The sequence below is a fragment of the Gigantopelta aegis genome, chromosome 4 (genome assembly GCF_016097555.1).
Source record: "Gigantopelta aegis isolate Gae_Host chromosome 4, Gae_host_genome, whole genome shotgun sequence".
In the NCBI taxonomy this organism is placed as follows: domain Eukaryota; kingdom Metazoa; phylum Mollusca; class Gastropoda; order Neomphalida; family Peltospiridae; genus Gigantopelta; species Gigantopelta aegis.
Window position 1 is genome coordinate 50005547 of NC_054702.1, and position 18163 is coordinate 50023709.

Consider the following 18163-nt stretch of genomic DNA (forward strand, 5'->3'; position numbering starts at 1 on the left):
TCCCTTGCTGCTAATCGAAAAAGAGTAGACCATGAAGTGGTGACAGCGGGTTTCCTCTTTCAATACATGCGTGGTTCTTAATCATATGTCTGACGTCATATGACCGTAAATAAAATGTTGAGTGCGTCGTTAAATAAAACATTTCCTTCCTTCCTGTTTGGCTCCTGGTATTCCAATCTAAATGATCCCTAGACGTTTCGTATTCATTTTGTGTCGTCCCTGGACGTTTCGTACACACTACCGTTTTATACCCTAGACGATTCGTACCCAGTACATTTAGGAGACGTCTTATGTTGAATTGCACAATGATAATGTTTGTCGGTCTTAGTTAGTTGTTCGTTTGAGGGATTTTAACTGTTTTTTCCTCCAAGATTCAAACCTGCTTACTATGGGCACGGAAAGACACATATTTAAAAAAAAAAAAAAAAGACCCAACCCTTTTAATATGTTATTTCATCTGCTGGTCATTTACGCTCTGGTACACGCTATTTTCGATTAACAGCATGCACCATCCCATAAACAGGATAGCCTTTGATGTACCAGTTGTGGTGCATTGGCTGGAATCATGGAGGAAAAGAAAGAAAGAAATGTTTTATTTAACGACGCACTCAACACATTTTATTTACGGTTATATGGCGTCAGACATATGGTTAAGGACCACACAGATTTTGAGAGGAAACCCGCTGTCGCCACTACATGGGCTACTCTTCCGATTAGCAGCAAAGGATCTTTTATTTGCGCTTCCCACAGGCAGGATAGCACAAACCATGGCCTTTGTTGAACCAGTTATGGATCACTGGTCGGTGCAAGTGGTTCACACCTACCCATTGAGCCTTGCGGAGTACTCACTCAGGGTTTGGAGTCAGTATCTGGATTAAAAATCCCATGCCTCGACTGGGATCCGAACCCAGTACCTACCAGCCTGTAGACCGATGGCCTACCACGACGCCAACGAGGCCGGTAGGAATCATGGAGGAATGCAACTGCCAAATTCCTATGTATGAAATTACATCCACAATACGCATGTGCCTGTATGATAGAAAATTGAAAATTAAAGCTTTGAAGTCGCCTTCTTTATCAACATAATACTTTCGATCAGTCAGCGATAGAAAACCAAGATCCACATCCGAGCAACATAAGAAAAATAAATCAACTACAAGTGCTGGCCAGCTTAACATAAAACACGACAAACTAGCGTAGGTACACACCCACCCAACCGTGGCGCCTCAATGAAAGTTAACAATTGACGTAAATGTCCCTACTATAATACCATTTATGGACAAAACTCCTCCCACTCGTTTTTTGTTTTTTTTATTGTTAAGCACGAAACGACAATTAAATTACAAATTAAATGTGCATCACATAGCTTCCCGCTGACTGTCTTGGTATCAGAGTGAGAAAAGAACAATGGCATTTAAAAATAGATTTTAACGTAATGTTGACATTCTGTGTACATGTGCTAATATTTGGCTTCCGTTAGTAATGACGGGCACAGAGGCGAATGACTGATGCGGGCTAAACGACGGGCTCTTGAGTTCACGATATTAAGAGGAATGTACGGGTTGCACAGTACGTAATGCAGTGCGTGTATTGATCCATATAATTACACATAATTGGGATATCATATACGTTTAATACAAGTGCAATACTTCAAAACTGAACATTCTGATTTAATTCTGTCGTCTGGTTTGGATTTAAAGCTACATCATTGTGTATTGAATCATAACCCTGCAGAATGCAAGTTCCAGATATTGAAGAAAAGCTCAGGACATAAACGGGTTGGATTACAACCCGGCTGCGAGATCGCTACGAAATGTGTCGATTCATAATGAGGGCCTGCTAACTGGAGCGAAAGTTTCCAATCTATCTTCGTTTTCATTTCTCCAAGCTTAATTTCACATAGTGAGCCGAAGCTTGGAGCAAAGATAAGTGCCCGAGGTATGGTGTCAATATTCAGTCAAAGGAAATGTAGGATTAAAACAGATACTGGATGGTATTAAAAGTGATTCGGGGAAAGAAAGGGAAAAAAAATACTATAAAAGATAACTGCCAATGAAAATGTGAAGATTTATTCTCGGCTTTAAACTTCAAATCAGTCTAGTCTAGCGAGCATGTGTATTATTGAGCGATACTGAGTGCTCGAAGGATCCATAGCTGCGTGAAATCCCCTGACGTATCACAAAGGAACTACAATATAGACGGCCTTTTCTCTAAAAAGCTGGTCAGTATTTGGACACGCCTGGGTGTTTCTGGTGGTCGACTGATAACAAGAACCATTCCTAAGCTGAAGTGGCTAACACTGCTTTATGTTACTACAAAAAGACAAACCGGGAAGTACCCTGAAGCCTCTGTAAACTTTTATTTAAAAACTTATTTTTTGCCTGGCATAAATATAGTTTTATTGTACTGAGTGGTTAAGTCATTACAAGATGATGGACATTGTTGCAATTTCAATCACAGACGAGGGCAAATCGTAAGAAGGTGATTGCGTCCAAAGAGAATCCCTTGTGCCTACCACCGGCGTCAAGAAGAGAAGCAGAAGGAACTAATCGATAGTTGGGCGACCTGTGAGTAGGTGTGACGCAACATGGGGCACCGCACAGTGGTGAGGTGCACGGCACTCATACTGACTTTGATCTCTTTAATAGAAGGTTTTAGTATGAACAGAACACCGCTGTCTGCTAGGATCATCGTGCACGTGTCTAAACGCCGGGCGACTTACTGGGAGCCGTGGGAAGTGAACAGACGTAAGTACTTAATCAGACTGCTTTCACTAGTTAGACGAAATATCGCATTCCATGTTTTAGGTTAGACGGCTAACAAAAACAAACAGAATGCAAAGCATTCCGAGATAGGGTGACATATATCCAATGGGCTTCTGCGTGTTTAGATTCCGTTTTCGTAAAGATTTAAGTAGAAACTGATACTATGACAGAATCCCAGATCGAAAACGAATGTGTTGTGGGTTGAACTTAAATCACGTCTCTAGTGATTATGTAAAATTTTAATCAATTAATTAACGTAACTCGTGTTAATTCCAAACTGTTTGTATGTCAATTCCAAACTGGTTGCATGTTAATTACAAACTGTTTGCATGGTGTACGTGTTGTATGTCAATAAAAAAAGAAAAACAAACAAGAATAAAAAACCCCAAACATATCCAAAACATTGAGTCCATATGCTGAAATGGAATGCAAGTTTCTTTTGGCTTATTTAGTAAAACCAGATTTAAAATTTAAATAACACGTGTGCATATTTATAGAATAACCGTAGTCTTGAAATAACATCGTTTTGTTTAGCAGGATATCACGTCTGAATTTTTGTTTTAAGTTTAACAGTTGTATTGCCTATGACAGATCTATGTGCTACCCAGTCTGTTAGAAAGCACACATGAAAACGTCTTGTGTCAGATCAATAACAAGAGAATCTTCTGGCAGTTGCGGGTTCTTCTCTCATTCTATAAACCAAGTATCACAATTACTACAGTATTTGTGAAATACTACTCTATTGAAATAACCATTATTTCTATAAAACTGTTCGACATTTGAAAAATCACTGATTAAAAGATAATGGGTTGGGGTTTCATTGAATAAATGCTCATCACAACGAAACCTTTCTTGTGGGCAGCCTGGATAAGATCGACGTGCGAGACTACTTGTGTCAGTGTTTGGTTTGTAGACCACAGATCAAACACCACTCGTGAAAGTGGTCTCAGACAGGGACATTCCTCGCGTTTGCTTGCGTGACCTCTTCCTATATCTAGTGTTATTAAATACGGCAAAAAGGTTTTATTTTTACCACTGACCTTAAGTACTTTTTTCACAGATAATTTCTCGTCAAAGGCTTCCTTTATATTGGCGTCAGTATATATTTCACATTTTTTATGCAAATATTACTATATGAATGGTATTTTAATGACAAAGGCGTAGTTAATTCGTCCATGAAAGTGATGTTTGTACTCAATAACCTGTTTAAGTAACAGCTCTTAGATTTGGATGGCTAGTAGTTATAATATTAGTAGCTTTTATAATTATCAAACAAGTTATTGAGTATAGTACAGGCATCACTGGAGAAATGAAACAAATGGAAATATAATTTGTTTAGAAGCACCTGGTTCTAAAAGTTTAAAACAAATCTGGAAGTAAGTAAAATTACTCCAATTAAAAGAAAAAATATTTAAAAAAAACAACGACAACAAATCCACACACTACACCCTTTTTCTCTCTCCGTTGATCCCCTCTTCGTGGTACAGGTATATATCTCACAGAAGTCGTCATGACAATGTGTTATACTATTTCCTGTCAATTAAATCCAGAAATGCCGTGTCATCGTTGCCGTGGTAATACAATGTTTTGGACAAGCTGTGACTAAGGATGAAACTGCCACAGCGCAGGGTGTACCTCTGACGTCAGCTGGTACTAATCCGCTGACTGACAGACTGATTCTGGAATGTTCTGGAGATATCGTTACGTTTCGCTCCACTTGAATTATTAAACTAGAAATCACAGTCTACATAGCAACCAGAGAACATTCCGTGGGGACCTGTTAAGTGTATTTTTGCACAACTTAGGTATATATATATATATATATTTTCCACTTTATACACATTCAGAGAAAAAGAAAGAAATATCCAATCCGTTATTCACGGGTGCAAACACTACCGAATTTAAACATAAAACAAACTAACTATTAAAAACAAAATCGTGTTCGATAGGATATCTGAATATAATTATGAACAGTAGGGAATTAAAACAAGAACACGCTAGTACTATATGGTCTTCGCAAGCCAAGATACGATTCCGTATGACTTCGTCATTTCGTAATTCAGTAGTTATACGAAATGGTACTACTAGTATATAGAAAATAGAAAACAAACCCATTGATGAGTTTGACCTTTGACTTCAGACAGATAGACTAGAATTACATGGAGATCAGAAGTAAAGTGATTTATGCAATGAATAACATAAATCGCCAATCGTCACTTTTTATTCTCATAATATAGTTATATATACATTATAATCATCTATAAGTTATTTTAAATTTGTTAACCAAGTGTTATGATGATCCGTTCAAACATTTATGAATGAAACGGATATACACAAAGGGATACAGAATGAACACAAGGTACTAGACATTTCTTTTTAGTATAGGTTTTAACCATACATTTTAAAACGTTAAGTTGTTTTAAAATGACGTGTACTTATTTTGGTTTTCTTCGTGAATTTCCTGTTGCTTTCAACCGCAATGCATTTGACTTTCGTTGGACGGTTTTTGCAATAAACATTATCTCTACGGAGTTTGGTGAGTAAATAGGAAACATGAACCCCCTCATTACACCCAGCATCACACAGCTGGGATTGACTGCTGACGTATGACGGTTTGTACCTAACACACCGTGGCGAAATGGGAATGTATCGCATGACATATTGGATTAATTTGATACACGATCGAGTTGGCGTTTATTACTGTCAAGTGAAACGATCAAAGTGACCGACCCGAGTTTACTTCCAGTATAAAATTGTTAAGATTGTTTCCAACTACTAACGGTGCTTTTCTAACGTCTATAATTACACACTAAAGACATTTTCTTGTCTGTATATCTATCTATCTATCTATCTATCTATATGTGATTATGTGAATGTATGCATGTGTGTTTCTCGCGCGCTCGTGTTTGTGTATGTATGTATGTATGTATGTATATGTATGTATGTATGTATGAGTAGTAGTGTTGGTATAAAGTGCTCCTACTGGCAGTAGCTAGTGGGAATTTCCCTATTAGCTCAGTTGGCAGAGCGCTGGACTCTCGTACCGAGAGTCCGTGGTTCGAATCCCCTCAGTGGAGGTTGATTTTTCTATTACATTTGGAGTCGACGTAGGGATTGGGTGTATTATTTACATAACAATTGAATCATAACCCAGTCAGGACCCGTAACAGTTCAACTGCCTGTGGCCCACAGCTCCAGGACGTAGCTTCACTTGGGGGGGGGGGGGGGGGGGGGGGGGGGTATGTAGTAGTGTTGGTATAAAATGCTCTTACTGGCAGTAAGTAGGGGGAATTTCCGTATTAGTTCTATTGGTAAAGCGCTGGACTCACGTACTGAGAGTCCGTGGTTCGAATCCCCTCAGTGGAGGTTGATTTTTCTGGTATGTATGTATGTATGTCTAGCTATCTATCTATATGCTGTGTATATCTATATATTTATATATCTATATTAGGAGTAAACAGATGTTTGAGATATTGCAGACATCAGGATAACAACAAACTCATTGGGTATACAGCCACTTAGAACATTTGTAATGTTTGTCATTGTAAAGGCTTCATTAGTTGGAGATATTGCAGACATCAGGATAACAACAAACTCACTGGGTATACAGCCACTTAGAACATTTGTAATGTTTGTCATTGTAAAGGCTTCATTAGTTGGAGATATTGCAGACATCAGGATAACAACAAACTCACTGGGTATACAGCCACTTAGAACATTTGTAATGTTTGTCATTGTAAAGGCTTCATTAGTTGGAGATATTGCAGACATCAGGATAACAACAAACTCACTGGGTATACAGCCACTTAGAACATTTGTAATGTTTGTCATTGTAAAGGCTTCATTAGTTGGAGAATATGAAGCCAGCAAACTGGAGACAACCCCTTAAAATATGTCACTCCATGTGATGAAATACGTCATATGCAGACATCAATTTTATATCAACAGGTTTTCGTGTTTTAAAGCCTGTCGTTAGATGTGATGATGGACGTCATATGCAGACATTAATCTTATATATCAATATGTTTGCATATTTTTAAGTCTGTCGTTGCATGTGATGACATTAATCTTATATCAACATGTTTTTTAAGTTTTCCACAATATATAATGGTCAATGATACTATAGTCCCGTTCAATTGTTTAGACCCTAAGTTTTTTCCAAATGTTATGTTTAATTCCTATTCAATCCTTATTTTCTTTACATTTGCATGAAAACAAACCCAAACCCCGAAAGTTTTTATATACAATTCGTCATCTAAAATGCACGAAGTTGACTTATTTCAATTTTACAAAAATCTATGTATGTTGTGAATGCACGTTCGTTCTCCTATAAATAACTAATGCTATTTGTATAACAAAAGATTAGGATACGAGGCTACGTGAAGGCCATTATAGCTTGTTCCACTTGACACGGGCCTGAATGTCCAAAATACGATAACATTGCTTGTACATATCAAGTCGATTGTCAACAACATATTATTTTCGAAGTATAATATATGATTGCACGTGCTGTTGTAGCATTGTGTAAATCACATGAAATACAAGTATAGAAGGGTGTATAAGTTCACAGAAAATGTATTACTGGGCATTCCATACATTATTGTTATTTGAGTAAAATATGGGTAAATCGAAAATTGCTTCTCCTTACCAATCAAGCATATAACGTTCAATGCATTTATTAATGTTTTAACACTGAAAACAATTTATTCCCATGACATTCATTATCAGTCACTATCTCAAACAACCTATCAATTGAACAAATATAAACGTGTATTACAAAACACGGACAATCAATATAAAACCATATACAATACACCTACATACGAAGCCAGAGGTGGATGTGTTCCACACCTCCACCAATCGCGGGTATACAATATTCTGGCCACGTGTGTGTGCAATATGTCACAATGAACATCACGAGATTAAGACCTCACCCCAACCCCCATCACTAAAAGGGAACGTGGCCTTCAGGTGAACACTTGCCCGTGCATTAGTAAATAATTAAATTTGCTTTGCGTCTATACACTTTACGGCAATCTGATTGGTCCAGAAGTGCTTACTTTTTTTCGTTCATATCTCGATGAACCGAAAAAATAAGCCACGCCTACTACCCCCCCCCCCCCCCCCCCCCCCACCCTTGACTCGCACTACTTTTGTGCAACAAGCCGGATTATTCTGGCAATAATATTTAGATATTTTGAAGAAAACACACGTGAAAGCTACAAAAAATGTATACGATAAATTAATGCAAAATGCTATAGCAGACTAGACATGTAGATATATACGCATTGATTTAAAAAAAACCCAACAAAAAACCCCAACCCTCTTCGCTAATCATGACATGAGAAATCATGCAGGAAACTTCACTTCTGTAACTTACTTCTACAGCTGTTGGCGAAAATTAAACGGTTCCACCAACAGCATAAATGTTAGACACGTTCTTTTCGTTTACTTTCATAAACTATAAACTAAACATGAATAGGGCAATTCCTTCCAATAACTAAACGATCCGTAAAAATGCACAGCAGCTAGAGGAAATGACGTCATTTGCAAAAACATCACCTGATTCAAATCAATCTAATTAAAATTAGCTCCACTATTACATGTGGATCTAACACCAGCCAGTGGGAGCTCATGTCCACCAATCAAAACCTTACTTGCAGAATCCTGCTAGTGATTAAAAATAATTTGAAAACAGGTTTTGATTGGTGGACATGAGCTCCAACTGGCTGGTGTTAGATCCACATGTAATAGTGGAGCTAATTTTAATTAGATTGGATTCAAATGATAGTGAATGAACGTTCGCATTCTTACGCGACATAAGTAGGCCTATCAATGACGTTTACACAAACAATACTACTGGCGTATTTAAAGCTAAACAAAATAAATTCAGTTATGTATTGTTAAAGTATGCATAGAAATTTAATTATACGCGGACTCATACAATGTGCACATCGTTTTTTTGGTTCATACTTGCATGAACCAAAAAATAATTGCGGTCAATTCTTAAAATCTGATTGGTCCAGAGGTGCTTTTATTAAGCCACGCCTACTACCCCCCCCCCCCCCCCCCGACTCGCACTACTTTAGTGCAACAAGCCGGATTATTCTGGCAATCATATTTAGATATTTTGAACACACGTGAAAGCTACAAAAAATTTATACGATAAATTAATGGCAAATGCTATAGCAGAGTAGACATATGGATCTATATGCATTGATTAAAAAAAAAACCACAACAAAAAAACCTCTTCGCTAATCATGACATGAGACTGTCGTTGGCCAAAGAAATCATGTAGGAAACTTCACGCCTGTAACTTACTTATAAGCGATGTTCAACAGCTGTTGGCAAAAATTAAACGGTTCCACCGACAGCATAAATGTTAGACACGTTCCCTTCATTCACTTTCATAAAATATAAACTAAACACGAATAGGACAATTCCTTCCAATATAGGCCTAACTAAATGATCCGTAAAAATGCACAGCAGCTAGAGGAAATGACGTCATTTACAAAAAAATCACCTGATTCAAATAATAGTGAATGAACGTTCGCATTCTTACGCGACATAAGTATCAATGAAGTTTACACAAACAATACTACAGGCATATTTAAAGCTAAACAAAATAAATTCAGTTATGTATTGTTAAAGTTTGCATATAAATTTAATTATAATATTTGACCGCAATTATTTTTTGGTTCATGCAAGTATGAACCGAAAAAACGATGTGCACACTTTTGTATGACCCTCTACGCGGGATCATACAGTGTGCAAATCGTTTTTTTTTCGGGTTCATACTTGCATGAACCAAAAATAATTGCGGTCAATTCTTAAATAATAAATATTATATATTATTCATGGACATACAACCTGCCAGTCATAATGTATCAACCTATCTTATAGTTACTTACAGTGTTTTATCCCCAATAGCACCCACACTTATTTATTTTTGTATTAGTATATTACATTAATGACACAGAAGGCGCGGATCCGGAAGTTTTTAATAGCGGAGGCCCAAAACCCGTTGTTTTGACAGGTGGATGGGATAAGTTTTAATTTTTTGTGTATTCTGTAATATATATTGTTTGACAAAAATAGAGGGGGACGTGTCACCTGGACTCTCCACCTAAATCCGCACTTGAATTGTTTATTGACTTATGTTTCCAAATTGTTTCTTGGTGAAAAAGAACATTATTTTAAAACACACTATAGAGTGATGCTTTTGTTATGCAAATAGCCTTAGTTATTTATAGGCGAAAGAACGTGCATTCACAACATATATGTACATAGATTTTTGTAAATGGAAATAAGTCAACTTCGTGCATTTTAGATGATTAATTGTATATAAAACCTGTCGGGGTTTGGGTTTGTTTTCATGCAATTGTAAAGAAAACAAGGATTGAATAGGAATTAAATGTAACATTTACAAAAACCTTAGGGTCTAAACAATTGAACAGGACAATAATACTCCTGTCTTATTGGGCACAACAATAATATACCTAGAACGACACTGAAGTATTATACTAGGTTTCTCTGCAGTAAAAATATAGACATTTTTATAAAAACTTTAACACCCGATAGTCGATATGTTTCGTGCTGGGGTGTCGTTAAACATTCATTCATTCATCCATTCGTCCATTCATTCATTCATTCATTCATTCATTCATTCATTCATTTATAAAAACTGTTACAGTGTGCACGCGACAAAGCGGTCTTAACCAAGTAAGATAATCATAAGATAACACATAAATTTACCGTAATTTGAAGAGAAAAAAGGTCGTGCGGAAAATGGAAAACAAAGGTTTGATATTTAGGTTAGTACTGCGCCCAAAGAAATAACACCAATACAATAGAGACCAATTTGTTTGGAAATGTCACGACCTGTTCTGTATGAATGGGACATCCCTCTTGTTTGTCCTCCAAGATATACGTGGGATGTCACCTGAGCTGAAAATCTCAATACAAACATAATTAAATGGAAGTTGTGTTCACCTACTTTGTGGCATGCATTTGTTTTCTTTCTTTAGAGATCTGGCTCTGTCTTGTACAATTTGTAAAAATGTTCATACATAAACAGTACGACCAAATCACAAGGCTTGTCTATGATAAGGTATCACCCCACAATTTCACAAGGCTTGTCTATGATAAAGTATCACCACACAATTTTACAAGGCTTGTCTATGATAAGGTATCACCCCACAATATCACAAGGTTTGTCTATGATAAGGTATCACTCCCACAATTTCACAAGGCTTGTCTATGATAAGGTATCACTCCACAATATCACAAGGCTTGTCTATGATAAGGTATCACCCCACAATATCACAAGGCTTGTCTATGATAAGGTATCACCCCACAATTTAACAAGGCTTGTCTATGATAAGGTATCACCCCACAATATCACAAGGTTTGTCTATGATAAGGTATCACTCCACAATTCACAAGGCTTGTCTATGATAAGGTATCACTCCCACAATATCACAAGGCTTGTCTATGATAAGGTATCACTCCACAATATCACAAGGCTTGTCTATGATAAGGTATCACCCCACAATATCACAAGGCTTGTCTATGATAAGGTATCACTCCCACAATTTCACAAGGCTTGTCTATGATAAGGTTTCACCCCACAATATCACAAGGCTTGTCTATGATAAGGTTTCACCCCACAATTTATTTCTGTATGTATTTCACTTCAGTTTCCATGTCAGAATGATTCAATTCTGTTTAAAATGTACAATCCGTGGTTACTGACGTGTTGAAAATCAATATAGGTTGTGATTCGACTTGCCCACCGTTATACCAGGGTACCGCTTTATTTTTCTGTTATATAAGTGGCAACAATGTCAACATACCACGTGCACAATTGTTATTATTTAGTGATAAAAACAGCGAATAACTTCAAGCCACTGATATATTCAGTACTACTTGTAGTCATGAACTATTTGAAAAGGCATTTTTGTTAGAGAGGTGACCAAAACGTGTTCTGCCTAACTAGGACGAGCGGCATGCCTACCTGTTATTTGTTAGGTAGTCCCCTTGGAGGTACTCGCACTTTCATCTGACAAAAAAGTATTCTCCATACAGGTAAAAAACCCACCCCAAAACCCCCCACAACAGAATGAATGAATGAATGACTGTTTAACGACACCCCATCACAAAAATACGCATCGGCTATTGAGTGTCTTAGCTATAATGCTGTTATTATCAGATGCGTAATCCGTGCTAGCTAACTAATTTTTAGGTTATGAAATAGATGACTGTCAGACGATGCTAGATCTGGTGAATACAGTGGTTGGCCGATATGTTATATTACAATGACAGACCCTAGTTTTTAAATAATACGACGTATTTTTCACGATTAGTACCAGTTTGTTTTCTTCATAATTTAAACTAGAAGTTAATTACATTTGACTGATTGGAACATCTAGTTTCAAACATCAGATATGTTTCTGGCAACTCAAACTTCATTTTGCTTCCTAATTCTTCACAATATAATTTCTACTAGGTACGAATTTATTTTGAGGTGACAGAAATTGTGAATTCTTTCATTAGTTAGCTGGAATATTTTGACAGAAAACTCAGAATAGTCTCCTTAAAACTGGTTCGTGGTCCAATTTTGTCTTTTTACCTCCAACATAAGATAATGTTCCATTCAATAAGGTGTACTACTGTATGCACTGTATTACTAGTGTTAACTGAAGCAGACCGTTTGAATCAGACTAGACGCTATAGTTTAATAATATAGCACCAGTAAGTATGATACGCATGGGGTAGCTTCTGAAAAGCGACCTTGAATCATCAATAGTGTCCACAAAATAGATTAGCATGTTTTTGTCTGTTATATACATGCAGATAACTTGAAATATTCTTTACAAAGGAACATACGAGCAATGAAATCGGGATAATGCTCAAATATATTTCTTTGTATAAGCTAAATGATTTGTTGAGCGTCACACTTACACAAAGTATATACAAATTGACTATACAATATGTTAGTTATTGCTTGTTTAATAATAGAAATGTAAAGGGGGAGGGAGAAGTCACTCTATCAAGTCATTAGACATGTTTAATTACATGAATCATATATCATCTGCTCTCTCTCTCTCTCTCTCTCTCTCTCTCTCTCTCTCTCTCTCTCTCTCTCTCTCTCTCTCTCTCTCCACGTCGGTGGGCCCATTGGGCTATTTCTCGTTCCAGCCAGTGCTCCACAACTGGTGTAACAAAGGTCGTGGTATGTACTATCCTGTCTGCGGGATAGTGCATATAAAAGATCCCTTGCTGCTAATCGAAAAGAGTAGCCCATGAAGTGGCGACAGCGAGTCTCCTCTATCAATATCTGTGGTCTTTAACCATATTTCTGACGCCATATAACTGTAAATAAAATGTGTTGTGCTTCGTTAAATAAAAACATTTTCTTCCTTCCTTCCTTCCATCTCTCTCTCTCTCTCTCTCTCTCTCTCTCTCTCTCTCTCTCTCTCTCTCTCTCTCTCTCTCTCTCTCTCTCTCTCTCTCTCTCTCTCATCTGCTAAAAGTCGTTTCGATACGTCTGGGTAATATTTACGAAAAGCAGAACACCCACCTTTAAAATCTGCATTCATGCAACTTCAATATATGTCACTGAATTGCTTGTGGCATTCGACCCGTAATTAAAACGTGTAGTCCATACAACACGAGGTAAAAAAAAAACCCCACCTGAAATGAGGTACGCATATTACCTAAAGGTTGCTAGGAATAAAAAAAAGATGTTTGTACTCAGTACATAACAGCTAATATAGGTTACCTTAGTAAATATAATAATGCGCTATAGAAATGATGTTGTCCCAGCTCAGTGTCAACGTAATGTGTCTTTACTGTGTTAAATAACTTCACTGACATACATCTTAGCAATTTATGTGAAGAATTCTTACAACAATATTGTTATTTTGACATATTATAATATGTGCCAGAAGATCAGGTCTCTTTTAATGTTTAGTTGTATACTATACTCTTCAAAGAAAGTAGGGGAACCTGAAATATTAATGTTAATATCAACTATTAGACAGAACATACGTTTGACCACAGGCATTCTAGTAAAGAACGTTCAGGTCTGTTTGTCAACACACCGAAACACATTCCATAGTTTGCACATGCATCATGCAGTTGCCCCGTACACGTGCGTGGGGTGTGTCATTCTCGATTTTGACAATTTCCAGGAAGGTCAATTAATCACTGTGGAACATTATTTATGTCAATCTTTTTCATTGTGTTGATCATACAGTTGTTATTATTTTGTTTTTAGTCATTTGTATTGTTTGAATTTGCGATTTACTGATAAAAAAAACCCCGTCAACTTGCAAATCTTTGGTGGTCATAAAACCTACTGTAATACTGAACTACCGGTTGTAATATTTGCCCAATTAATTCATATTATCATATAACCATTCCCCACAGCTAATATGCCTTACAATTTTGGCAATTGTAAATTCTTATTAGAGTTCCCCTACTTTTTTTGAAGAGTATACAACGAATTAACTGTAAATCATGAAGTAAATGTTTATATGAAGAGAATGTCTGTTGATATTAATAGATGTCATCTTCTTTGTACAGGAATCTGTCCGCCATCACTCTGTCGTTCGTCGGACACCGGCGGAGAAGATTATCGGCCGCGGGGGACAGGTACATCATTACTAGTGGTATACATACTAGTAGTGTTCTCTGGCGTGAAATATCATTTGAGAGATAGTGAGAGAGAGAGAGAGAGTGAGAGAGAGAGAATTAAGATTGCTAAAAAAATCGTCTTAGTATAAATACTACCAATTATTAAAATTTTTACAAGTACGACTTTTGGTGGGTTTTTTTTTTTGTATTTATTTATTTAAAATATATATATATATATATATATATATATATATATATATATATATATATATATATATATATATATATATATATATATTACCCCCTAATAAAACAATGTTAAGACTGGGGAGACTTGAATCATTGCCTTACAATGGTGATACATATATTTTTATGGATGTGTCATGATTGAAATTGATACAGGATTGTCTTTCATGTTTTGTTAGTTTTGTTGTTGTGGGGTTTTTTGTTGTTGTTTTTTGTTTATTTTCTGGGGGTGTTTGGGGTTTTTTGAGGTGGGGGGGGGGGGGGTCACTACTTCCTTCGCCCCTCTCCCTCCTAAACATTTCTGTTAAAAAATTGATTGACGTTTTTTTTTGTTTTTTTTTGTTGTTGTTGGGGGGTTTGGGGGGGGGGGGGGGTAATTTGTATGCTAACTTTATATCCCACCCTCCTTCGGTACCCAACCTGACGTGTGTTTGTATGCTTTGTAAAAATATAATTATTGTGAACGGCACCTCAAAACGTAATTCTTTCTTTTTTTTCAGCTGGTACGGTATTTTACCAAGGCGATATTATATTGCGTAAAGATGACGAGCCGTACATATACGGCAAGAAGCCGACTCGGAGAAAACGAGCGACGATGCGTTTGCGCCAAAAGATTTGGAAAAACGGGAGGATTCCTTACGAGATCGATAGCCGGATTAGTAAGTATCTACGGAAGATCATATCTGCCATCGGTTTAAAAATCATAGCGCAGTGCAATATGATCTGAAACGGAAACACGGTGTTGTTACAATGACCAACTGGACGTTATCTGTAGTATGCATGGTATAGAGAATACTAAACGAGTTCCCGTGTGAGACCGTTTATATAGAATGACGAGCGAAAGCGAGTGATGTAGATTAAAAACCCACGAGTTGTAATATAAACGGTCTCATACGGAAACTAGTATAGTATTTTATGTATTACACCGCACATCAATGAACAAAAATTGCACAGAATGACTTCCAAAATAAGACATGAAAATGCACAGATTAAAGATCGGGAAAATGACGTTACTTCATTTAGCTATTTATCAATGAAACTTTGAATTCCTACGCCACTCATGCATCTATCAATGAAGTTTACACACACAATATTATAAACATATGCCCACCTCGGTGGTGTTGTGGTTAAGCCATCAGACATAATGCTGGTAGGTACTAGGTTCGTAGGCCGGTACCGGCTCCCACACAGAGCGAGTTTTAACGACTCAATGGGTAGCTGTAAGACCACTACACCCTCTTCTTTCTCACTAACCACTAACCCACTGTCCTGGAAAGACAGTCCAGATAGCTGAGGTGTGTGCCCAGGACATCGTGCTTGAACCTTAATTGGATATAAGCACGAAAATAAGTTGAAATGAAATGAAAATAAACATATTCAAGGCTGTTAACAATTATAAGAATTGACAGCAAGTATTTTAAAAATATGAATCGAAAGAACCATGTGCACACTTTTTGCATGAACATCTTTGCGGTGTTCTATTGTGTGACACAGTCAATAACCTGATCAGAGGTCATAACTTCTGAAAAGGCATATTCCACAATGTATCATCGGCTATTGAAGGTCAAACATTTGATAATTCTTAGAGAGGAAACCCGCTACATTTTTCCATAAGTAGTAAGGTATCTTTTATATGCACCATCCCACAAACATGATAGCGCATATCACGGCATTTGATACCAGTCGTGGTGCACTGGATGGACCAGTGACGAAGATCGATCCTAGACTGACCGCACATTAGGCGAGCGTTTTACCACTGAACTACGTCCGGCTCCACATCTACAAATATGCATGATGTAATATAACATTATCTCGCCTTCATGTAAAATTCTTTAATTTTATTGGTTGTTTGCCGTTGAACAAATTCCTTATACCCCTGTGGGCGGAGCCAAATTCTCTTATACCCCGTCTGTAATTTCCAACAGTTTACAGCCACCCCAGTTAATGCTAAAGCAATAATTATATATATTTTTTTAATTAATATCTGTTTCAGACAATTTCGTATTACAAACATTTGAAGTTAAAAACTCGTTTATCGATGGAACCATTTTTCGTCACTGGAAAGTGGTTTCGTTCGCGTCCGCGTGGTACGGCTCCGTTAAATAAATTGTTAACAATTATTGTCTGGCGTTATTTTGATTATTTGGCTATATGGTTTAACATGGCGGCAAGATAAATTCGTTGTAGAATCATCTCTCGGGGTATATGGCTTTTTATGTACCCTCTGTGTGCTCTTTTACCCCCAGAACACACAGAGGGTACATAAAAAGCCATATACCTCTCGTGATGCTTTTACAACTTATATTGTTTACGGGTTTCCGTATGTGCAAATGTAGACTTTCATAAGCATTTCCCTTCAAACTGTATGTGATTAACGCAACGGACTTAAGGCTGGTAGTTCGCATCCCGGTGTCGGATCCCACGTAGACTCTTAGCGACTCGACTAAGAAATGTAAGGCCACAACACGGACTTCTCGCTCACCAACAAGTAAGAAATAACTCACTGACATGGACAAATGGTCTCAATAGACCATGCGTGTGGCCAGGACGGAGTGCTTAAACAATCATTTTGAAATAAGGCTAGCACAAAAATAAGTTGAATCAAATGTAAACTTCTAATCATCTCGGGACTTTCTACGAAAAACAACATTTGAGATGGCCAGACATTTAGTGAATTCAAAATATTACGGCAGCTTTTTCAGATACCAAACTAACATTACCAGATGGATGGATAGACGGATGGATGATAGACGGACGGATGGACAATAGACGGACGGACGGACGATAGACGGACGGACGATAGACGGATGGATGACAGATGGATGAATGAAAGACGGACAATAGACGGACGGACGATAGACGGATGGATGGGTGGTTTTACATTTAATACTTGTCGTCCACAGGTCCCATGGCCAGGCGTTATATTCTCCGAGCATTCAACCACATACAAGAAAGAACGTGCATCAAATTCAAGAAACGACGAAACAAAGACAAGGATTACGTTCGATACATCAGCGAACCAGGGTAAGACTCCTGGCTAAGAGGAACACGAATCACGCCAGGTTGTAAACACTAATAATTACCACCACATCATCATGTTACCTACCCCCTTCTAAAACACAAGCTCTTTTTAGGATCTTTTATTACACACACACACACGCACACACACACACACACAAACACACAGAGAGAGAGAGAGAGACGGAGAGAGAGAGAGAGAGAGAGAGAGAGAGAGAGAGAGAGAGGAGAGAGAGAGAGATATATATATATATATATATATATATATATATATATATATATATATATATATATATATATATATATAAAGATCCCATATTCCATGCAGCGAAGAGGTTAATTTTTGTATTTATTATCTAAATCAATATTACTGGCATAAATATACTACAGTGACATAGTCACTGGGTGGTGGTGGTGGTGGTATATTATGTTCAGAGGAAACTCACGAATTAACCACAGATTTAGCTATTCGACGATCAGTTTACTTATTGATA

At 37.2% G+C, this 18163-nt stretch overlaps 1 protein-coding gene across 1 annotated transcript in view; it reads left to right on the top strand.

The window, feature by feature from the left end:
* The first annotated feature begins 2053 nt into the window (after positions 1 to 2053).
* Positions 2054 to 18163, top strand: part of LOC121370664 — a 25256-nt gene continuing 9146 nt past the window's right edge. Inside the window, exons 1-4 of the mRNA XM_041496051.1 lie at positions 2054 to 2747; positions 14355 to 14423; positions 15152 to 15310; positions 17555 to 17675. Coding sequence (XP_041351985.1) covers positions 2588 to 2747; positions 14355 to 14423; positions 15152 to 15310; positions 17555 to 17675 — 509 coding nt within the window. The 5' untranslated portion in view covers positions 2054 to 2587. The remainder of the gene's footprint in view (positions 2748 to 14354; positions 14424 to 15151; positions 15311 to 17554; positions 17676 to 18163) is intronic.